A 23,607-nucleotide genomic window follows, 5' to 3' on the forward strand; every position below is an offset into this window, starting at 1 on the left:
TAAGGGGGAATCAAAGACGAATCCAGGCATCTGATGGGCCACGCACCAGCGCTGGCAGCAAGAGCCATGTTACCCCGCTGCAAATTCACAGCTTCAGGCCCAGTGCAAATGCAACCCCTGGCACCCCTTGCCACGGCAATGGTGGCAACAGTCAGGAATCATGGATACAGGCCCCCACTCTGGCACAGCAATGGAGCCACAGAGGGGATTAGGGACAGGTAATTCCTTCCTCCATTTATGCTCCTGCCATGGTTCTTGGGGGCAGTTGAATCACTGTCCCTACTCCCTAGCAAGCAGATTGTGGTGAGAAGACCATGGGCCACCGGGCACTCAAACCCCCTCAGGGGTGGGTGTCACTTGGCACCCACCCTGCTACCAGCATCACTACATGACTCCCTCTCCTGCCAGCCCTCCCTGCCCCACGGGATCACCTCTGTCAACCACAGCCCCTTCCCCCCACCCCAGCGACACCGCGTCCCCCTGTGCCCCTCACTGACCTCTGAGGCTGCCACGGCTTTGTCCCTGCTGGTGGGGGAGATGTGGAGGTCAGCCTGGGAATGGTGGCGGTCAGCGTCCGCTCCCCTGGGGTCCAGCTCACGCCACCTGCGCCCAGCTCCGGGACGTGCTGTGCCGGGTCATTTCCCATTGATTGCTGGGTCCCCGTTGCCCTGCTGCCAGTCTCCAGGGCAAGGGGGCTTTGAACAGGGCCAGGTACTGTCACACGCTCCTCCCCGCTCCACAGAGCTGCTGCTTCCAGGTGAGCTCAGTCCCCAGCATGTTCGTACAGCACAACCAGAAAGGGATGAGCTCTTCCAGCCTGCCAGGAGCATGTGAACAAGACCATGTTCTTCACCATCCTCAAGCAGTGGTTTTATCTGCCCTCTGAAGGTCCTCGGGATTTATCACCACACCAGAGACAAGGACAAAACAACCAAAAGCAGTAGCCATGATGACACAGGCCTTGGGCAGCAGTTGTGTTTTACAGCAACCGGTGGGACATCACCTTGCAGGTCACCCTGCTGCTGCTGGCAGGGTCCTGGGGGGAGTGCAGTGAGAGAGGAAAAGCCCCTCCAGCCCAGTATCAGTCCCACGTTCCCACGCTCCATCAAGAAGCACTAAGGAGGGGCAACGACCCCTTCTAAGCATCCTCCATCTGCTCCTTTCCAAAACTAGGGACTCCGTTCTGTGGGCTGGGAAGCAGATTTCCTCCTTAGTTCCAGCTCGGGAACACCCAGCGGGCCCCCCACCACTGCCCCCTAAGCCCCCCAGCCAAGCCCAGCCATCAGCCCCCACTCAACCAGTCGTAGCCAGAGACACCCACAGCACATATACCCCAGTATCTCCCAGGGAAAGAAAAACCCCTGGGGCTGGACTCCAAGGCTTGAAGGGGTTCAAGGCCCTGCTGGTTTCCTCAAAGGTTGCAACATAAGGATCTGAACAAGTTTAAGGACAGAGAAAGCCTGAAGGATGAGCAGAGCAGGGAAGGTCACAACTCACCACAGATATGGGGCTCCCACGGGTCCAGGCTTGCTTCCTGAATTAAGAGGATCTGAAACTTTTTTCTAGAGTGTGACCGAGGCTCCTTCCCCTCCCAAACCACTCCACGGCTGTCTTTTCACCACTCTTATTAGCAGGACAGAGTAGATAACAACCCAAAAGCCCTGTTCAAAACCCAGTCTGGCTCCATCCAGCACCAAACCTGGTGCTTGGCACTGATCAAATGCTGCATCTCTCCTGATGTCAGGAAAAGTTGTAGCCTTCAAGAGGACAAGTTCCACGCCCCAGCCAGCTCGCTCCCTTCAGGGCTGAGCAAGAGGAACCAGCACCAAGTTCCTCCAAACCTCAACCATGGCAGCAGCGGGAGGAGAGGAACAGCCCCCAAGGGATGGGCTCTTCCACAGCTCACTCACAAAGCGTATTTAAGGGCAAACACAGCAGGACTGCAGCATTTTCAGATTTAATAGCAAGCCTGCGCTCATCAGCGTGAGCTTAGACGCGGGGTATCAGAGGCGAGAAGTGGGCGAGTCCATGAAATAGCAGAGGTGGACGCAACGCGCAGCTGGGCACAACAACAGGACTAAAGCCCCAAGTGATGTCATCTGCAAGAAGCTAAATGCGCTGTGGATAAAAGGAGCCTGCAGCTAGTATTTCAGCCTTGCCTTGCAAGGCTATTTTTTGCTTAGATTGCCAAAATGTAATTACAACTAAATCCCCCCTAACAAATGCTGGAGAGCAGCAGGGGAGAGTTGTATTTAAAAGGAATTTTAAGCAGCAGCCGTAGTGGTACCTGATCGCAGCAGGGAAAACAAACTGTCGCTGGAAAAGAGCATTTGGTTGAAAGCTGGTGGCAAACAAGTGGCAAGAGTAGAAGGACCATGGGGTCTTGAGAAACAGAGAGGGATGGCACAGCCCATGGAAGTGCCCTGCTCCCTGCCCAGCCAGCTGCCAGCAGGCACAGACCGCCTGAGCAAAGGGAGCAGTTTGTCACCACTGTCAGTGCACCGAACGTTTCCAGAGGCAGCCCAGGACTGAAATCCTCACTGCAGAAAACAAACCCTTCAGAAGACCGAATATTTCAGGCAGTTTTCTCTGGCCGTCCTGGCTGCTTTCAATCTAGGCTTCAATAATAACACAAGGAATTTGCAATTGTAGACAGGAGGCTGAAAGTCTCCTGGTCCCCAAGGCCAATAATTGTCTCAGACACGGGCTGCTGGTTCTGTGGTCGGTACCAAATTGGCCCAAGCAGCCCCTTCTCCCACGGGACTGCGCAGAGCAAGTCGGGTGGGAGACGCGCCCCATCTCCGGCCAGAGCCTCCCCTCCTGGGCCCAATGCAAAGGCTCTATTAAAAATGAAAGGCAGTTGCGTGATTCCCCAAGGAAAAGGGGAAAAGGCTCAAGCTGTTAATGAGTACAATTAGCGTTGTAGTCAAGCGAATCAGAGGAAATAATTAGCTCCTATTGTTTCTGTGGCACCCGAACTACAGCTTTCCAGGCAACAACCCATCAGCCCAGCCTCATCCTGGAGGCAGGAGACAGGGGGTCACTTGCAGCCTCTCTTCTGGTCACAGCTTTCCTGGGCCATCACCCCCTCCTGCCACACGCACGGGGAGTCCAGGTTCTCAGATGGCCAGAGACTTGCAAACCTCTAGAAGCACACACGGCCCTGCATTCAGCCTTTCCCTGGATCCAACACAGGGTAGCACTGCTGGATCTCCACCAAGACAGAGTCAAGGTAACTAAGTGACACCAAACGCCTCTTTGTCATCATTTCAGGGAGGCTGCATCCCTCTCCCCAAGAAACAGAGCTGGGTGCAAGGCACTGCTAACCAGGGAGTATGAAGAAGGTGCAAAGATGAAGCAAGCACCTAATTTTTTAAGCAAGATTTTACATCTCTAACTTCTCTGCCCGTGTAAATCCACAAATACGGTGAAGTTTGGCCACCACTGGCACTTGGGGTGCTTTGCTGCTGCAGCTCAGAGGAAGATGCTTTGCAGAGCTGGCAGAAGCAGGTCTAGGGATTTACCATAGCCTAGAGAAATACCACCCACCGATTTCCAGACAGAGCCAAAAAAAGAGAGACTGAAAGAAACAAAGAGACCCAATAATTTATTGGCAGAGCTGAAAGGGGGCATCTGAAAACCATAGGGCTGACTCTCAACTGCGAAGCTCCTCCCAGCTGCAGAGAGATTTATAATACTGGTATCCCTCAGCAAAAGGCTCTGACGTTGAGGCAGAATCCCAGAGATCCTGCACGCCATGTAGAGAAAGAGAGGAAAGTGCTGCAAGATGTGGCCCCCAAGGGCACGCTGCTAATTGAAAGGCTGGCCTCCCGCCCCACTGCTAAAAAAAAGTTTGTGTATGACAAAATCAGCCTCTATTGTCACCGCTGCTGGAGGGCTTCAGATGGATCCTTCCTCCAAGGAGGAGTGCGAGAGAGCGGCCCATGAGTCCCTTCAGAGGTCGGAGGGCACTGGTGGAGACCTCTCAGTGCTTTCAACACGGAGAGAGGAGCTTAGTGCCAACTCTTGTTCTCACAATGTGATTTTTGTGTTTCGAAAGCTTGAATTATCCCTGGAAAACAGAGAGGAGAAAGAGGTTAAAGGTGTGCATTCCTTCAGATTACAGCAACCCCCATTCCACCCACCACAGCCACCAGTGTTGCCATCCCAGTACGTCACTCAAATCAATGCTCATTAAACCTCCTGAGCAGATCTGCTAACTAGACACTTTTCACACAAGTCAACCTGCTGCTCCAGAACACTTGGAATACAGGGGGAGCCTCATTCATCCCCATTCATCAGGAAGAAAAAAGTGTCACCTCCTGAGAGCAAAGCATATTACAGTATCTGGAAATCTCCCTGATAGATTCTGGAGTTTGAACAGCCTGCAAGATCTCCTCCTTCCCAAACATTTGTCCTCAGGAGTTCTGCCTGGAGCACAAATATGTCAGTCCAACCTTCTCCTGACACTGGCCCTTGTATTTAGGCTCCTTTTGTCATGCTGTCAAGTTTAGCTCTCTGGTCTTTCCTACCTTAAAAGAATATCTAATCTCAAAGGGATGTTTCCCTCAAGTTTAAATAGAAGAGTTTCTTCAGTACCTTTTACTCACATGAGTACAGCCACTGACAGGGGCTACTGACAAAGAGCAGACTGCTGGTCCACAACCTCCATTTGTATAGTCCTGTGGCACGTGGCAGCAACTGAAGATGGGGCAGGTTACAGAAACCTCTGTGTTAATGCTTACTGCTAGCCTGTGAGCAGCAGCAAGTGGCAAAGTGTATTTACACATTAATAGAAAGGTGGTGTGTTTTTTTTTTTAAACTCAAATGGAAATAAATGAGATTACAAATCTTTTGAGACGATAGGTTGGGCAGCTCTTCCCCTAACGGGGCCAAGGCAGTAAGTTGCCCAAACCAAACACCTAGGGATGCCCCAGCACCTATCACACCAAATCAGCAGAGCTGTGTTGAAGAGCAAAGGCAGCAGCTTCAGGAGCAAAGTGCTCTGCAGGACTGTAAAACTCTGCTTAAACCCTTGGGCTAGCACTGTGTGCTGCTAAGAGCTGTAACAGCACAGTGCGTGCTGGAACATCTCCAAGAGGTGGGCTGGAGAGCTGGAGGAGCAGAAGGAAGTAAAAAATACTCTTTAGAGAGTTAAACAAGTTACTCTGCTATGACATGACCCAAAAAACCATGCTGGAGGCCATGTGCAAAAGACTGGGGTTCACCTTTGCACTTGCCAGCAAAGCAGGCTGTGCAGCCATTTGGGAACATGATTCAGGATTCATTAACTGTATTCCGGTTAATTTGCAACAATGGTTTGGCTTTCCATCCCATACTGTAATTTCACCTGTGCCATCTGCCTCAGGAGGGCAGCACACTTTGGTTAGACCTTTTTCGGACAGGTTTTTACATTTCCCCTCCTTTTGCCTTTATCAGAGTGCCCCAGGCCCTCTGCTCATCACAGGCAGCCCAATCCAGCTGGGAGCTAAATCAACTCTGTCACTGTCTTCCGATACACTTGGCACATTTCCTGCCTTCTGAGACTGGTATTTCACGAACTGAGCTGGCTTCCTCTGCTGGAAGGTCATTTGAATGTCATCTAACAATAAAAACACTACTAGATGACTGTGTAATGTTTTGTAATCATTGATCCTCATAAAAAGCCAAATCTGTGAGGAAAGGTATTATCTCCACCCAGGACTTCAGAGTGAGCTATGAGAGCACTGCCTGCCCAACGCTGCCGAGGGAGGTTTTGGGATGCCCTGTTGCCCCTTATAGCTCGGCTGTGTTGGAACAGCCACGTACCACCACGGGGTGGGAACTTGGTGATGTAATGTTTCCTTCCAGAGGGTTCCCCTGCTCTGGCACTTGGCAGTGCCGCAATCCCACTTGGCTACAACCAAACACAACTCCCACCGCCAGGCCTCCTGCAAGCCCTGGGTAGGAAAGGTCCTACCATGAGGGAAGTAGGCACTGGAGGGGAAAAACAATCTGAGCTGTGAGGCTCACAACAGCGCTGAGCTCACCTTGGCTATTTTCTCTGCACATGGCCAGTTGCCACTACCAGAAGTAGCAGGTGGTTTAATCTCATTAGCCACAGCGTTATTATTTCTAAATACAGTAACTACTGTCTGTCCTTCCTGAACAAGCTTTTATTGACAGACTAATTTATTTTGCTCCAGCCCACTGTCAAGAGCAAAGGTGCATTTGCCAAGCTCAGTGTCCATCACGCGGATGTATTCAGCATTCATTTACTGCTCCACATCTGACAGGCAACCCTAGACAACAGACCCAAGCTGAAGACATACCTCTCAGCCTCCTGGGACCAGGTCTGGGACACGAGTGCCTTGCACAGAAGAAGGACATGTCAGCACAACAGCACACAGCATCACAACAGCAAATGCTGAGTGAATGGAGTCTTTGGTCAAAAAAAAAAAACCTTAAAAAAAAATCATTTTTGACCTTTGGGAAAGAGTCAGTAGCAGAATGGGCCCACCACCAGGCCCACAAGGCAAGAGAACATGCCAGCCCGTGGGAAGAGGGTTGGAAGCTGAGAGGTATGCCATGAAGTCACATACAAAGAAAGATGAGGCCCTACCCTGGGTGTGACAGAGGGAGGGGAAACGTTCGATCAGCGGCCACTGCTGTTCACCAGGCCATGAAACTCCTCCCAGGCCCTGGCAAGCCAGAGGGAAAAAAAAAATAATAAAAAAAAAAGAAACAAAAAAACAGCACTTCAGATCACAGGCTTCTTAACTTTTAACGAGAGCAGAAACATTCAATGGCGTTTGAAAGGCACTTGTCTTCAGAGAGCAAGGCAATATTCTCCGATAGCCCCAGTGGACAGAAGCATCCTTAAAACCCAGCCAAACATCTGACAGTGCGAGGCAGCTTTAACGTTCTGCACAGACATGAAGCGTTCCCAATGGCTGCTGGTGATACAGCCACATTAATACCCAGAGACAGGTATGACCTTCCCAGCCACAAATGGAACATCTATTTCCTTTTGCTAATAAAATAGCCAATGTTACCTTTTTCTGGAGGATTACAATTTTCCTTGGCTGGTTGAATTCAGCCAGTTACTAGCCTCACGCTTCACCACATACTTGCGTATGTAGTAATCCCCCCAAAAGGGGCTTCTTTTAATGCTACACAGCTTAGTTATTACAATATTCTTCGATCGGGCAGCAGAATCCAATTGTTATTAGAAAGTCTCATTTCCTATTGTAAACCTGCATTGTTAATGATGACCCAGTAAAAATATTACAGCTTTTTGAAACAGAAATGTTTTCAGATAAGTTAGAGGGATCAGGCCTAACACTGCATTCCCTGGCGGAGAATGTTACTGACGGACGAAGCTAGCAGACTGAAAAATTGCTGTCTGTTTTACGAAGGCAGCATACTGAAAGCCCTCTCAGGGCAAAGATGCTGAGGTTAATGTGAGCATGACTATTATCTTCTGGGAACAGAGACATCAAAGAACCTCATAGCTCCCCCATGCCCAGCAAAACAGCGCTGGTGCCCACAGCACATGCCAAGTCATTTATGGAACACAGAGAGTCCCATGGAGTTGGAGGGACCTTAAAGGGAACCCAGGTAAGTCACAAACCCAGACTGTCCTGCAGATTTTGTTGCTGGTACTGAGAAGCTACTTCACATCTTGTTTTTTGCACTGTCACATCTGGCCACTGCAACATGGCAGGAGAGACCAGAAATGGAAATCCTGTATTAGTCAGCATCTGTGCCAAAAACAGACCCTCCACTCGTCTCTTACCTGAGCCTCACTGTGTCAAGCTCCTCATCACTGTGTGCAAAAGCAGCTCAGTTTTCACATGCTCTAGCTCAGTTTTCACATGCTCTTTCTCAGCAAAGTCATAGCCCAAATGAACACAGAGTATACTGGCAGAGCACCTGCAATGTCCTCTGCAAGACTGTACAGCACATACTGGCGGTCTTGCTGGGAACCCAACAAAGAGGGCATGAGCAAGATGCTTGTCACTGTAGCATACAGCGTGGAGTTTGTGACACTGCCTTCCCAGACTACAGGACAGCAAAACGCTCTTTTGAAAGTCCTGGAAGTTAAATCCTAAAGATCACTGACTTCAGCAGCACCAGTACAAGCCCCGTGAGTGGCAAAACACTCCAGCTCTTCCCAGTTCAAAACTGCTCTGAGAAAACTTCCAAGAAGCAACTAAATCTCCATAGCCCTGCAAGTCACAGACTCTTGTGAACTGCCAAGGTGATCAGCTGGTCTAAGAGAGCACTTATCTACAGCTGGCTGGGTTTTCTCCTCAGTCTCCCTCTATCCACGGTAGCTCAAAATCCTGATCTTGACTAGGATGGACAAGTGAGTAACAGTCATCCATGGGAGTCCCAAAGCTACATGGCATCTCTGGCTGACCCTCAGACGTGAGCCTTTGAAGCCCAAGGCAATGTGAGGAAGACAGCGAAGGGTGCTGGAGATGCGACAGGACAGCACACAGGACAGCACACAGGACAGCCGTGGTGCATTCGTACACCAGCCTTCCCTCAAGACTCAGTTGGGCAAGTGCAGGGCAAAATCAAGGGTGAATCGGTCTGCAGAAGAAGGACCAAGTGATGCATCTCACAGATGATTGCTGAGGTCAGATTTGCAATTCAGCTTGACATACAGCAGTATGCTGCTTGGAGGAGAGACAAACCCTCAAGGCGCTCATTCTAAGCAAGGCAGCAGCACAGAGGCCTCTAAATGGGAACCTTCCCCCAAGTCTCCCTAGACACAGCACTGTCTGAGGTCAAGAAATCTTGCAGAGAAAGGAAGACTGCCCATGTCACCCAGTTAGCATATGGTACCAGACAGTGTGGGTGCAACTGCCTCCCTCCAGAAGAAAGTTAGGGGGAAGAGAAACGTGATCCAAAGCCCTCTTAGCTGCTGAATACAGATTGGAAAGCTACGCACATCTCCAGTCACGTAAAGTCTCTACTTTCAAGTCTTCCCTCCAGCCTCTCCTGCCTTGTATTTCTACCACATTTCCATCACCCACATCTTCTTTCCTTCCTCTCCCACAGTTCTCCTCAAATTTGTAACTTCTGTTCTCTGCAGAAGGGACACAAGGGCAGATTATTTGTCAACATAATCAATAATTTATTACCCCTTTCAAACCAAGGAGTTTCCTGTTCCAACATCCTAATAACATCATGCACATAGTCCTTCAGCTGCCAAGTCCTTCTCACAGACATACAGAAAAAGCTCTTCCAGCCAAGAATTTTTAAGCCAAGACCCTCATACATATTATAGTACTAATTACTCCAACTATCTGCTGACTTGACTGAAAAAATTCACCAGGATGTGTCTGCTCTAATGTACCTAAACTGTGCTAGCGGGGCAAACTGCTCTCCATTTCGTACCGAACAAGGCTGCCAGTTAATTTCATCTGGCAGAATCTTTACAGCCTGTGACGTGCCAAAGGCACAGTGCCAGACAGTCTAAGAGGTTATTTTTATGTATAGACATTTTTAGTACCTTATTGCTATCCTGCCTGCGCAGCAGTCAGATACTCAGAGACTTGATCCCCAACACATAGGTTATTCCCACTGAACAGATGCGAAATGGAAACACTAGCGGGCTAAATAAAGCCAGCCAGAGCTGTTCTTCCACACTCGTTCCTGACCCACAACTGCTGAAACTTCCCACCCTCTCCCGCACTGCTCACGGTCAGGACCCAGGCAGGGCTCCCTTTATCCCCACCAAGTAAGCTAGGGAAAAAAACAAAAAAAAAAAAAGCAAAAAGGAGCCACTATCAGAGACTCCAGCGAAAAGAGGAAGAGCAGCCACAGCCGCTTCAAGGGACTTTCCAAACCACATTGTGAAAGCAGCACTTGCTGTTTTCTCCACCCACCCTCAATCTTTAGTCCTAGCAGTTCCCCTTCAGTATTTCCCCGTGCAGCCTTCTTTCCTTATTGTCACCTTCCCCAGCTAAAAAAGCAGACAGCGAGCTCATGGTGTGTACCACCCTCACGACAGTCACCAGGGTCTGTTCCCTCCGCCAGCCTGCACGTCACCTCCCAGCAGTGACCACCCGTCACACTCTGCAATGGTGTCCAGAGCAGCACAGCCTCGTCTCGGGTGCTCCCTGTGCTCTATCGCAGCATTTGAGATTTGTTCAAAGCCAGTTTAGAACTTCGTGACAGGCCTGAAAACCCACAGCTTTAAAAAAATCCAGGATATTCTTCTAGTCTGAAGTAATTCTTTCACATATCTGGCAGTATCTGTAGCAAAGGCAAATAGGGAAGCCATCACGACGTTGAAATGAACGCAAATGAACTGACCTCCTTGAAAAGAAACATGAAATAAATAGGTAACAGTCACTTCTTTGGTAAGAGACAGGCCACCGAGATAAGGAAGTTTTTTACAAAGTCACAGACACTTCTGAATAAAGCATACTAGGGTGATGGAGAGCAAATCAATGAATCCATCATTTCAAATCACAGGTCTACAGAAGTGCTCTTGGACTTGCAGCACCTGGAAATATTACTGGAACTGGAGAATGGAGTGATAAATCAATTAAGCCACTATTGCAGATAGTCAGGAGGACAGCTATCAAATGTGGAACCTCACCACTCTCCTCTAGCTTTTATTCCTGCTCTCAGACTTGAAGGAATAAGGGTGCCAGCTCACTAGAGCTGGCAAGACCCAAGGCAACCAGCCTTCCACTGATGGGCATCAGAGAGTGTCTGTGGGTTCCATCTGCAAACCACCCAACTTCAGACAAGGTTAACCTGGCCCACACCACTTAAGATACAGTCAAAGATAACACAACTAGGACAGCAGCAGTGAGAAGTTCTTCTAAAGTCTTGGAAATTAGCAAGTCAATGGAAACCAGTGCTATAAAAATGTAATAGAGTTAACAGAATTGGCTGAGCTCTGATGTAGCAATAATGGACACTTCTCACAGGCACCCCACCACCAGCTTGCTGCCTCACAAAAATCTTCTTGTCAAACACCTGCCTCTTCAATGGGGATTTCTCTTTTTTTGGTCATACCTCACTCTTTTGTCCCAAGAACCTTGCTCCTGCACATACCCTTATTCCTTCCATAGGATATCTGCTTGTTTCTCAGCTAAAATTTAGTCTGAGGCCATTTCCTCCAGCTGCCTGCAGTGAAATGAACCCAGTGCCAGCCCTATTAAGATCAACTATTCTTCTCATTTACTCGAGCGATCCCATTAGTTATCAGTGGTGACTTTGAAAGGAGAGTTTTATACCCTGCTCAGCTCTCACTGCAGCAGGCACATACAAATAACTGAAGCTTTGTTTTCAGAAAAAGCAGCCTTGCTTTAGAGCTGACAGGACGATCCATAAAGTCACACAGCAACCAAAATATTTCCAGAGCAGCCAGCTCAGCGGCAGCTGCTCTACAGCCACAGGTTTGATCTCTCCTGGCATCTGAAGCAATGTTGTTGAATTTGCCTGGGATTCCTGGACACTAGTGCAGGTGGGAGCTCTCAACGCAAGAGATGGTCACTGACCACACAGTTATCAGTGCAGAAGAGGCTGAAAACCCCAGGCAGGGCAAAAGGCTGAGACACGACCAGGCTGCAGCCACCAATATTACGCTTTCAAAACAAGCACAGTACACCTCCGAAGGCAGCAAGAGATCATTCTGTTTTTTTTCCTTAATTCCAAACCACAGGGAGTACCACTGTCCATAACCCACTGTCACTGCTGGACTATGTCACCTCCAAGGTTAACAACACTGATGAACAGAATCTATTAAGTGGTTCACTACAACCGAGCACACCTCTCTCAGTCCACCGCCGAGGGAATGGAGAGAAGTGATTTTTCTCCAGCTATTTAAACAAGGGAGCCCACAAAATGTCACACGTGTTCTTTTCAGATGCTCAGCATTGTAATGCCTAAGGTACTATAAATCCCCTGGAATTAAGCAGAGTCCAAGAGATTGCTCTAGCTCTTCTAGGAAGATTGGAAACTAATACAGACTAGGCTGACCCTTCCACTGGCCGGGATTTAGGCAGCTTGTCAATATCACTAGCAAGAGAAAGGACAAACACAGGAAAATTGCAATGAAAGATCTGCTTATCTAGCTAAATGCACAAGCCCCACTACTGACAGCAAAAAGGACAGAATGCAGAATAGCTCCTTGGAATAGCTGTGAAGCAACAGATACTTTTCAAACACAGCTTGGCAGCACCACCATTTTCTGAAACAAAGGGGGCTGCAGCCTCACTGACAACTAATGAAAAATGGTGTCTAAAAATGAGTTAACATGAAATGCAACATCACAAAAGAAATATATAAAGCCTGAAACACAGGGCTCAGGTTCCACAGTGAGGGGCACGCTAGTAATTTCTACAGAAGCGTTCATTTACAGTGTGTCAAAAGCTAATCCAGGTCAATTCACTACCTAAAAGTCAAGGTTTTGAGAAACGCCTGTTCTTTTCTCGCTAAGCATGCTCCCTTCCCCGAAGCCCAATCAATGCCAATCAAACCCTGCACATGAGCAGAGCTCTAGTGGAGAGCTGCGGTCCATACAAATGAAAAATGCCACAAGCCCCCCCAGAAAGGCAGCCCTGACAAAGGCTACAGCATGGCTCTTCCATTAGAGCCTTTCATAAAACACAGCCAGAGTGCGAATATAGAGTGCTGGCTAGAAAGCTCTCCTGAGTCATAAATCACATGGTACATGCACAGCATAAGTGGAGTTTATTCATGACGGACAGTATTTCAACAGGGCTTGATAGATGGGTGAGGAAAAGGAGACAGATTTTATGGAGGATAGAAATAGTTACACAAGAGATTCTTCATTAGTGAGAGATCCTTAATGATATGAAGCATAGCCAAGCAGAGTCAGACTGAAAGCTGGGGCTGTTCTGCTCTTCTCTGTCAACAAAACAGGTACCCTCACCTCTCTGCAGCTGCTGCCACCAGGCGAGAAAGGCACAAGTCAGTCCACACGTCACTACACAGAAACTCCACTGGCAAGCAGTTCTGCTCTCAGTTTACACCAGTGCCATTAGAAGGAGATGTTGGACAGCACTGCAATCAGGCTGCTGCAGCTCGAGGCAATGGAAAAAAAGAGCTCGCATGATCCCCCTACATGGCGGAAAGTGAATCACTTAGACCTACCTCACCAGGACACCATCAAACCAACTCCTGACTATCCCTCCTACACACAAAATAATAGGTGGGAGACAAGCCAGTCCGCCCCTATTTAAGAACTGCTCCCAGCTGTAATCTGAGCTACTAAACTTCATTCCTCAAACACCTGTTATTCCTGGACAAGCTCATTTTGCAGCACGTGTCAGCAGCGCATAATGAAACTTCGATGCTATGCAGGAAGAGAGGGCAGCAAGCACGGCAAGTTACACTGTCGCAGGCAAATACAACCATGATATTGGATGCACCATCACCCAAGGACTGGCACCTGCCAGAGCAAGAACAGCTACAGACATTGCTATAGCAGCATTCTCTGTCCTAGAAGTCCTGGTGGCAACAGCTTATAAGGGAAAGGCCACGTCGTTTCCATTCTGAGCTTGCTACACAAACAACCACCACAGCTTTGGACAGCTGGCTCAGGGGACAGGTTTCCCTGCAGAGACTGAGAGAAGTCAAACATCTCCCACCTCAAAGCTGCATCACCACAGTCCGCAGTCTGCTACTGCTGAACAGGAGTAAAATATCCTGTTGTGTGTCCACACCAGCACTTTGCTACCTCATAACACAGACACAGAGTCCATAGTGCCCTCTCCTGGCACAAAGTGCATAAGAAACATTACTGGCAAAAATCATGAATACGAGAGTTCAACAACAGAAGTGGGAACTTTCAGAAACCAAATCTGCATGGAAAAGATTCAGTTTAATAATAATAATTTTTCCTTCCCTTCTCTTTCCTACACACACAGTGGGGAGGGTCACATGGAACACTAGATGCCCACAGGCACTTCAAATGAGACCTCTGTATTATTGCTAGTGGCCCACACTCAAAATTGGCCACAACTGGAAGCTACTTATCTGCTACAAACAGGACTGATCTCACCAAACTGTTTGCCAGCATGCTGATGACAGGGTGAATATGTCGAATGGACAAACGAGCATAATGAAAGCAAGTCATGAAAAGTATTTGCACCCTGATTATGGGCTAGATTAGAAAACTCACTGCTCTATCAATGTCTTATTAATTTGTTTCACTTCTTTTTCTGGGTACACCTTTTCAAGCATTAATTTAACCAATATGACCTAATCAGTGTATTGGTTTATAATACGCTTAACAAAAAAAGAAAAGAAAAATTACATTATTCATCTCTAATACCTACATATGCAATTTTTCGTCACTTTGTGGGAAATAAAAGTCACCCTGAATGGCCTGGCATGGCAAGCTATAATACGTTTATTTAAAAATACAGCTGTCCTCTCTGTGTACCGTGATCTTCTAGTCTTGTTAAAGAGCCTCTGTCACCAGGGCCTGGAAGACTTAATATACGACGTTTATTATGATTAGAAATCATTTGTACAGCACTGTAAATTCACACAGCACTTTCCCAAGACCATTTATAAGTCTAATGGCACTATAAATCCCCGTTAGCTTCCGCACTTTATTCCCCAGAATCTCTATTTATTCAAACAATCTCGTACCCCCCACTGCAATCTTGTCTTTGAATATATCAAGCCACAGTCCCACACTGGGCTGCCCATCTCCCAAGTGACAGGCTGGGTGGATTGCTAACAAAGCTACAGACTATACACTTCAAAAAAAATAAGGTTTTACTTCTAGAACCAAATGTCCCTAACAACAGCACGATAATGACACAGATATTTGGCTTTCAAAGTGCCCTGGCAACAATTGCTGCTGTTTGTATTACTGTTCACAGTGAACAACCCCAACGCAAGCAAGCACTTCTCTCAGTTCTTGCGATCTGCATTAAATTGCTCAAGCATGCATGCAACCAGCAGCAAGCCCTCCCCCTGCCACCACACGTACTTGATGCTATCGGTGTGTGTTTTATATTCCATGATGGTGTTGGGAGGTAGGTTGAGCACTCTTCGTAACGTGTCGCGTATCCGGGCTGTCGTGGCCTGGTCACTGGCTGTCTTGTTCCATATCGAGATAATATCCTCCTACAGAATAGCAAGGGAGGGGCAAGCAGATGGTAGTTTTTGTAGCCCAGCTTCCAAATGGAAGTACATGCCAGTTCTCAGAAGTGCTTACCTGGAATCGGACAGAGACGACTGCCCCACAGATTTCTTCCCCCACCATAAACTGTTCTCCCAACATTGCCAGAATGAGATTCTCCCAGCACCGTGACGCTAAACCCTTTCGCAGACGGATAATCCATTTACCTCCATTTTTGTTGGCATCGTCCTAGGAAGAGGGGCAAGAAATCAATTTATTTTCTTCTAGCTATTTTTTCTGCTTTCCCCCAAGACAGCAAAGCCACAGACAGGGGCAGATATTGATTGGGTGGGGCAAGGGACAGAATGGAGGTATTTTCAAGCAAAAGCATTTCACTTCTCCCCCATACAAGCAGAGACAGATGTATACCGCTTTGAATACAAAGTATTCGAAACAATGACTCTCAGCATTCCAAAGTTCTATGCACTGAAGACTTGAGCTCTCGTGTTTTGATCCCACTAGAAAAGACTTAGCACCAGCCCACCAATCTGCACACCGAACCAACAGCAAGGACCCTAAAACTATTCCTAAACCTGAGACCAATTCACCCTTCATCTAATTCCCTGCATATGTAGTTCTGCTTGTAAAACTGGAAAAATCCCTCATCACAGAAGATGAAGGCAGGGAAAGAGTTCACAAAGTGATACTTAAAAGCAAGCTAAAAGTTGATAAACACTTTCCTTCCACATTTCCAGGAATGGGCTCACAAATTGTGCTAACACAGAAAGGACCAGTTTGTTCTCTGGGAGCCACTGACATTATCACACATCATATAGCTGAATGTTTGTTCCAAGACTGTGGTGACTCAGGACAATAATCGAAAATTAAGGGATAAAGAAAAAAATTACACTAAGCCCCCAGTCTGTCACCTTAATATTGTCATTCCATATATTTCACCTGAAAAAGAGCTGAAAACTGCTACAGACTCCTCTGCTTCACAGAACACACACTATGTCAAATAGGAGCTCCTCTTCTGTGCAGAACCCTGCGGCATGCTCTTGTACAACACTGTAGCTGGGAAATCTTACATGGTGAGAGAGGAACAAATTCCATCCAAAGCTGAAGACAGGGGTAGGAACAAGACAAAGAGGTGGCAGTAAGGAATGGAAAGGGAAGACAGGTCTAGGACAGAGAAGAACAAAGGACAATGCAGAGGGGACTGCATAACACAGGACATCCCTGGCCAAATCACCAGCAATCCCCTCTGCCAACCTGGGACACCCCTTAAAGATGCCAGGCATGGCAGCCCAGGCTTTAATGAAACACAGTTAACTTCATTTTAGCTTTAAAGGCTCTTTAGGGCCCAGATAAAACAAAACACTTGTGTGCTCTCAGAGACAGCAAGTGCTAATGAAGCAATCCTGGAAGTGCCAGCATAGCAGCAGCATTCACCAGGCTCCCAGTTTTCAGTAAAGTGCTAAAACCTGTGCTGAAAGCGGAAGGTGTCGGCTCTGGACAAACCCTAGAGCATGAGAGCAGCCACATGCAAGGTGAGGAATCCAAATCAACACATTCCAGGAATGTGGCATACTCCCATGAGATGCAAACTACTTTGTCATTAAGCATCCTTGTTTTCCAAGTTGTGAACATCACACTGTAAGAATTCAGCCATTTAGGCTTCAGCCTTTAAGCAGGGAGTTGGGTTTAACTCCTCAAACTTTCCACAATGACTAATACGGGTCAGAAGAAAAAATGGTATTGCTCAAAATATTTCAAAGGGAGCTCAAGGCTAGAAAGAGAACAGTGATTGGGAGGCAGATGCTGTATTGCATGTTCTATGGTTATTGTTAGTTTTCTTTCAGGTTAAACAAGCTTCGGTTCAGTCAAGCATTTGATTTCCCTTTACCAGAATAATAATGATCTGCAGCCCAGTAAATCACCAGGGATCATTATGCTTAGTGTTTCTGACTTTACCCAGAAAAGGCACAGATGGATCCAGAAAAAGGTAAGAACTACATATATGCATCTGTGTGCCTAAAAGAATGACAATAAGTAAGGATTAGCTTGGGAGAGAAAAGCGCAGAAACAAAGCCCTGCAAAGCAAGCAGCAAAGGGAAGGTCAGCAGCAAGACTGTGGGTCCTCTTCTATAAATATAAGAAGGGAGTGGAGCCACAAGTAAAAAACCAAATCTCTCCACCTCCACCATAAAATGGCTACAGGGAAACACTTTATAGAAATTCCAGTATCACTAACTCGTGGACTCTCTGGTTGACACATTATCAGAGCAGCTAGCTCTCTAGGAGTCCAAAGAGGGTTAAATGTTTTATATAAACTGTATTTGCAGTAACTGGCTATAAAACACCTTGCTTAAAATAATTGCCAGCTAGGGTCACATATAAATTTCTTAGGACCAAGCAGCATAATTAGGTGCTTCGGAGCAACACATAAAATCCTCATACTGCAAATGGTATTGGTCATCTCTGGAAGCAGGCCAGGAACTGGAAGAATGATTTGCTGGGCAAAGGTTTTTTTTTTCTTTTTGGATTTGGATAGGAATGAACAGAAGCAAATGAAATGCCCTGAAACAAAAAAAGCAAATGAAGGGCTAAGTCTTCTATCTCCAAGTACAGCTGTAGGCTTTTAACCATATGCACCTCTTCTTTGTCTGGAAAAGGAGGGTTCATTTCCTATAAGCTTTGTTGAATTCCATTTAAGAGGTCCAGCCCTTCTAGAGGAAAGCCCGATACTGCTGTCACTGGACAAAGCCATAATAAGGGGCGAGTGTCTATATTAGGAGGCACAGAACTTAACTGAGGTCCCCTCTTCGTGGAGCTCCAGACAACATTGCCCAGAGATCCTCTGGACCTGCAGGCAAAGGCAGTTCCACAACCTCTGTGGGAGTGCAGCTGGCAACTCTCTCATCTCTCCCCTCCTCTGCCAGCAGGTCACAGGACTGCTAGGTGACATGGGACAGGGTCCGAGGACAAGTTTACATGAAAGCCAGAATGAAGTACTGCACCCAAGAGAAGCCTGGAGTGCCATTTAATGACAAGAGTCCCTTCGCTGTGGAAAGTTCCCTCCAGAATACTCTGGGAAAATACCAAGGCAGAAATGAAAGCTCCAACTCACCTCCCACATGGGTTTGATCCCTTCTTTGAAAAGATGAAAGTCACTATGGCCTGTCAGGTCCCCAGGACGTACCATGTGACTGTAAAACCGCCAGAACTGCTCCACCTGCAATGACATGAACCACACAATGAGGCTGCTTGAACTGCTCACAGTAAGATTCCTACAGAAACAGGCTTCCCTTTCTCCACCAGCTGGCCAGAGCCACCTTCCCTTCTTCTGTTCTACTTTCTTGTCACAAGGCTGTTGATCAGGATACCCAGAAGGCAGCGGGAGGATCAGAGCTTGGGAGTCTGTTCCTGGCCGCCTCCATTACCAGATGACCGCTTGAAATATTCAGCAGGTGCCTCTGAAGTTACTTGGTGTTTGTCTGGAGAAATCTGTGCTAAGGTAACTGCTGCTCTGGAGAACAGTTCCAAACGTATCTTGTAAATCTTACTGCCCAAGCTTTCAATTAGTGGGTATACATCAAGTGCATAAGCTACAGCTAAGCCTCTCTACACCATACATATTAGCCCAGCATTACCCATGGCACTCGGCAATCGTGGAGACTGCAGGAGCCTCCAAATGAGACTTTTTTGTATTTAATTTTACTGTATCTAGGTTTTAAGACAAAAGACACATTCCGGTGCTGGTTTAAGATCCTAAGGCACCATCCAGAGCTTTCACCTAAATACCTCTTTATTTCCTTTTTACAATCTGCCATGGTACACTTGGACCAGTTTCCATTCCAGAACCCCTGTGTTTACTTCAGACAATCTGGCTGGAAGGCGAGGCAATTATCTTTTCTAATTCCTAAAAATAACACATTTATCCTTTGAGATTCTCTGGATGAGAAAAGATTTTAGAAAGGCTGGATCTTTAAAACAAACAAGGCACTGGAAGAGATTATACTAATTACTACATTTTAAGGGGACTCTACTCAGGAAGACAATAGCTATTAAGCAGACCAGCAGTGAAGCTGGAGGGGTCAGACACTATCCCAAGTACTTTATCAGAGACCTTAATGACTCGGTCAGCACTTGGAATTCTGCTCCAATCTCTGACCTCTGCCATCCAAGCAAGAATTTGCTTTTATATTCAACAAAATTAGGAATCAAGATTAAGGTGGGGTCAGAAGCAATCTATTTCTGTTAGACACATCCAAATGCAGCGTGGAAATAAATTCTTGCACTGAGCGAATAGGTCCTTTAACAGTCAGAATTCAAAAGCTCTTAGAGTTTACTACTGAAAAAAAAAAAAAAAGAATAAATCTGAACCCAGACTTAGGCTCAGACAATTCTTTCTGAAACTTATTCTTCCCCCTCCTTAAAGAGAATTTGGAACCAAACACATTACCACATCTGCTGGCCAGTCCTCCTCCATCCTAACACAACTCTAGCACTTCCAACCTACAACAGTGACCACAAATTCTTTGCAGCAAAGAGCAGACAACAGAATGTGTTAAGTTTTTCCTCTAAGGAGCTAAATAAATCAATGTTAAGTCTACACTGATTTAACGGACTGAAATGTTACTGCAGGATCATCATGCAGAAGCCACATTTTTCATTCACTGAACTAAAAGTACTTGCTCACACAAGGGAATAGCAGCAGTGACAGCCCACAATCCAACGGGCTTAGAATTATTCTTCCCCCGATTATCCTGTGTGGATGCAATAACACAACCCAGCTGCTTGGACAGGCCTATTTTTGCAGCCTCCAGAAGGGATAAAGGGATATTGTTATGAATTCTCACATTACAGAAGATAGAGATTTACTGCTGGGCAAAATTAACATTTGCGAGGGACCCTGGAAAATCTGGACAAAGTACTAGATTTAATACAAAACCACTGAGCAGCCAGACTTCCCAGCCTTATGAATGGTATCATATGTGGTGCCTCTACAACAGAGACATGTTTTGCTTATGCATCTTGGGATGTTAATGACAGATTTACAATGCCAGTACCATGCAACGACATCACACTGCCTTTCCAGGATACGCTCAATTTATTCCACAAAGAGTGGAAGGGGAATGGGACAGCAGTTTGCCTTTTAATGAACTCCACTGCAACACCAAACTGCTCCTCAGTCATCACTTCCAGACAGGCAAAAGACAATGTGCCAACACCTCCACAGCACCCAGAAAAACTGTTCCTTTCTCCTCTTGCTCACCTGTCAAGTTCTGCTCCAGCTAGCACATTTAAGCTACATGGGAGTTCTTTTCATTTTCTATGATTATTCCAGCTACTACCACTACTGCCAGCCCAGATTTCTAGCACAGGGCAGGGAACTCTCAAGGCACATCAACTGCTGTAGGCAATTCAAGAACTCCTACACAAGTCACAGAAGTTCACTCACTCTCCTCTGTTCCTGACAGCAAGAGCACAGGGGTAAGCCAGCCACGACGGCCACGCGGTGCCCAAGGGACACAAGGACAGCAGGGATATACTCACGGAGGCAAAGGTGCCAATCTGTTTGATGTTCTGTTCATAACTCTGCGAGCTGGTTGGCCTCCCAGGTGTTCGTCTGGAGTACCAGAAGGTGTAATTGTACTGCAAGGGGTGCTCAGCTGGCCCTGGGACAACAGCCTGCAAAACAGAAAAGCATCCTTACCCCTCCACACTCCTCTAAAGGGGCAATGAGAAAAATTACATTCACAGCATGAGAAGTCCATATTGTCCTGCCCTCACAGACTCTAAACCAAACAACCGATCCTCGTTTTTACAGAAAAATAGTATCTATTTATTTTTTGAAATGGACCATTAGGCTAATAGCAGCTGACTACTATAAAGAATACTAGAAATTTACAGCACAGGGCTAACTAAGGAAATAATAAGTTAGCTCAGGAGAGCATCACAGAAAAAGCAACCCTTGTAATTTGTAGGGGCAGTATTACTAATTTTACCTTTAGTCCTTAACTGTTCCTATTTCAAAGGAGAAAAGACAAACTAAAAAGGACAAGAGTTTAAACTTTTTCAAATTAAGAAAAAAAAAAGCCACTCTCATCCTCTGGAAAGAACAAAACCCATTTATACTAAACCATGATTCAAAAGTAATTATAACTCTTTTGTGACACCAGTTCCCTTAAGCAACCAACACCCTGACAGTCTGGGAGGATTAGTCTGTCTTAGAACTAGTTATGTCAGCTTTGGTAAAACCCATGGCCAGCACTGGGCAGTGATCACTTTTCAGTTAGCAAAACATCCATTTCTGATTAAAAAGACTTCTAATAAGCATAAGAGAGGCTAATGAGAGCTCATTATCCAAGAGTCAAAATGGACAGAAAAAAAATCCCTCAAAAGCCCTCATATTGTATCACTTGATATTGTTACAGGAATAACTAGGGCTTAAATCTCTATTCTCTTCTTGTCTATGGTAAATTAGAGGACTGAATTACTTTAGACAGACCAGCTTTCCTAAGCACAACATAAAAAGCAGGATGAATTTATGCCTTCTTCACTAGCCTACAGTACACTCACCAAGACCCCGTCTTAAGAGTTTGTGCTGGTTTGACTGAAAATGGGTTAATTTTATTCATGCAGTTAGAGGCCTTTCTTTTTCAACAGTGGCACTTTCAACACTTTTTTCAACAGTGGCACAAACACAGCCTGGTAAACCAACTGCAAGCCACGACTCCCCCGTCAATCAGTCCTTCCCCTATATGCTCTTAGAAAAAAAACATAGGGACAAAATAAAACTTTATTTCTCATTTCTATTCAAAAGCCTGGCAAAGCACCAGCTGTGTCTGTGAAGGGAGAATTCACCCCTCAGATTACATACCTCCAAAAACTATGTCAAATTATCCAAATGCTAATGTAGCCCCTCTGCCTTCATTAACAATAGTAACAGTGCATTAAGCAACCGCAGCCCACCAAGACACATTTCCCTTATCCCTGAATTCAGGACACCCCCAACACTGTGCCCTAGTGACAGAACACAGGTGTCAGCCTTGTACCTTCCTCTTAGTCGTACTCTGTGGTTTTTCTCGGTCATTCTTTTCCTTCTCACTGTCTTTCTGTGTGTTATTTTCCTCATTCTGGTCATGGTCTCCGCTATCATCATCTTTTAATCTGATAAAGAAAAAGAATGCAAAAAGTGAGCCTTGCATCTCACAGCTGAGAAGTCTCCTACCAAGCCCCAGTAGTTTCTGCTTCTAAGCTCCTCTGTGGCACAAGGGCCATCGGCGTTTGGAAATCTACACTTGACAACCCACACCCTGAAAACTATTACTATTATTAATACTTTGCATGCCCAGAGCCCATTGCAGGAATTGTAGTCACACGCTTTGAAGCTCAAGCGAGCAACAAAATGACTTTTTAGAACAAACTCGAGCAGTTCATCCTAAACACGGACCTGCCACAGAAAACCCCGACTACTGCCAGGGTCCCTAAACTACTCAGGAGGCGAACACGGAGACCCTCCGCTGTCCCTGACTCCCACCCAGCTCCCCGCGCCCCTGAGCCGAGCAGAGGCAGCCCCAGGCTGCAGGCAGCCCCAGGCCTGCAGACACCCCCAGGTTTCTCCGCCCTCCCCAATCCCTGCGAAGGGCCCACAGCCGGCCCGCGGCTCCCCGCCCAGGGCCGCCCCGCCACCCGCACAGGCTTGTGCCGCTGCCCCCACGCTCGGGCCCGCGTCCCATCAGGGCCCGGCAGCAGCACCCGAGCGGGGCCGGGCCGGGGCTGAGCGCGGCCCGTGACTCATCGCGTCCCGCCCGCCCGGCGCTGAGGGCAGGAGCCGGGGAGCGGGGCCGCGCAGCCCCCGCAGTGCCGGGGACGGGGGTGCCGGGGGGGCCGCGCCGCCGACTCACGCGTCGAATTTGTTGTTCATCGTCGCTCGCCGCCGCCACCTCCGTCCAGCTCAGCGACTTCCGCTCCGCCGAGTCCGCCCCCTAAAGCCTCCCGCCGCTTCCGGCGAGAGCCGCCCCGCGCTTCCCCACGGCGGCACAAGCACGGGGCAGGGCGGAAGGAGAAAACGGACGCTCCCCGCCGCCATCTTGAGTGTGAGCTCTGGGGAGGCACCCTCTGCCGGGGTGGCCGCCATGTTGGGTGTGGCACGAAGCGAGCCCGCCGCCAGAGGCGGGAACCCGCCGTGGGGTGCGGCCGCGGGTCGGGCTGTCACTTCACACGACACCCAGCGCCCGGCCGCGCAGCCCCCCAGCTGCAGACACACAGCCAGCAGGCTCGAGCACCCTGCCATTGTATTCATAGTGTTCATTTGTCTCTGGTAGATACAGTTTCAGGAGTCAGTCAGTCACTCTTTAAGGGGTCTGCCCGACTCACCTCCTGTGGTGACAGACAGGCCTGGACACCCCCCCGCGCTTCCTTTTCCCTTCAGGGCAGGGAGTCTCCTCACACTTTATGAACCCCGCTACTCCATGAGCACAGAATCT

General features: G+C 47.5%; 1 protein-coding gene across 2 annotated transcripts; it reads right to left on the minus strand.

Moving 5' to 3' along the window:
- Window positions 1-3,605: 3,605 nt before the first annotated feature.
- Window positions 3,606-23,113, minus strand: EIF4E2 (eukaryotic translation initiation factor 4E family member 2). 2 transcript variants are annotated; one of them, XM_065640157.1, is made up of 8 exons: window positions 23,026-23,113; window positions 22,174-22,288; window positions 20,672-20,806; window positions 18,243-18,347; window positions 15,209-15,361; window positions 14,981-15,117; window positions 6,602-6,680; window positions 3,606-4,072 (listed from the first exon to the last, which is right to left on the minus strand). In XM_065640157.1, exons 1-7 carry the CDS (start codon window positions 23,043-23,045, stop codon window positions 6,635-6,637), a joined length of 711 nt encoding a protein of 236 aa, XP_065496229.1. In that variant the 5' UTR covers window positions 23,046-23,113; the 3' UTR covers window positions 3,606-4,072; window positions 6,602-6,634. The 2 variants fall into 2 exon arrangements, with proteins under 2 accessions (XP_065496229.1, XP_065496230.1); XM_065640158.1 differs by lacking the exon at window positions 6,602-6,680.
- Window positions 23,114-23,607: the final 494 nt, after the last annotated feature.

The sequence above is a fragment of the Caloenas nicobarica genome, chromosome 8 (genome assembly GCF_036013445.1).
Source record: "Caloenas nicobarica isolate bCalNic1 chromosome 8, bCalNic1.hap1, whole genome shotgun sequence".
Taxonomy (NCBI): Eukaryota; Metazoa; Chordata; class Aves; order Columbiformes; family Columbidae; genus Caloenas; species Caloenas nicobarica.

What these genes read in the sequence shown, in the direction of transcription:
- EIF4E2 (XM_065640157.1), bottom strand. Translation starts at nt 23,045, where the DNA reads ATGAACAACAAATTCGACGC. An exon ending in ATGAACAACAAATTCGACGC is followed by an intron (nt 22,289 to 23,025) that starts GTGAGTCGGCGG and finishes TTTCTTTATCAG; the next exon opens with ATTAAAAGATGATGATAGCG. An exon ending in AGATTGGCACCTTTGCCTCC is followed by an intron (nt 18,348 to 20,671) that starts GTGAGTATATCC and finishes ATGTCATTGCAG; the next exon opens with GTGGAGCAGTTCTGGCGGTT.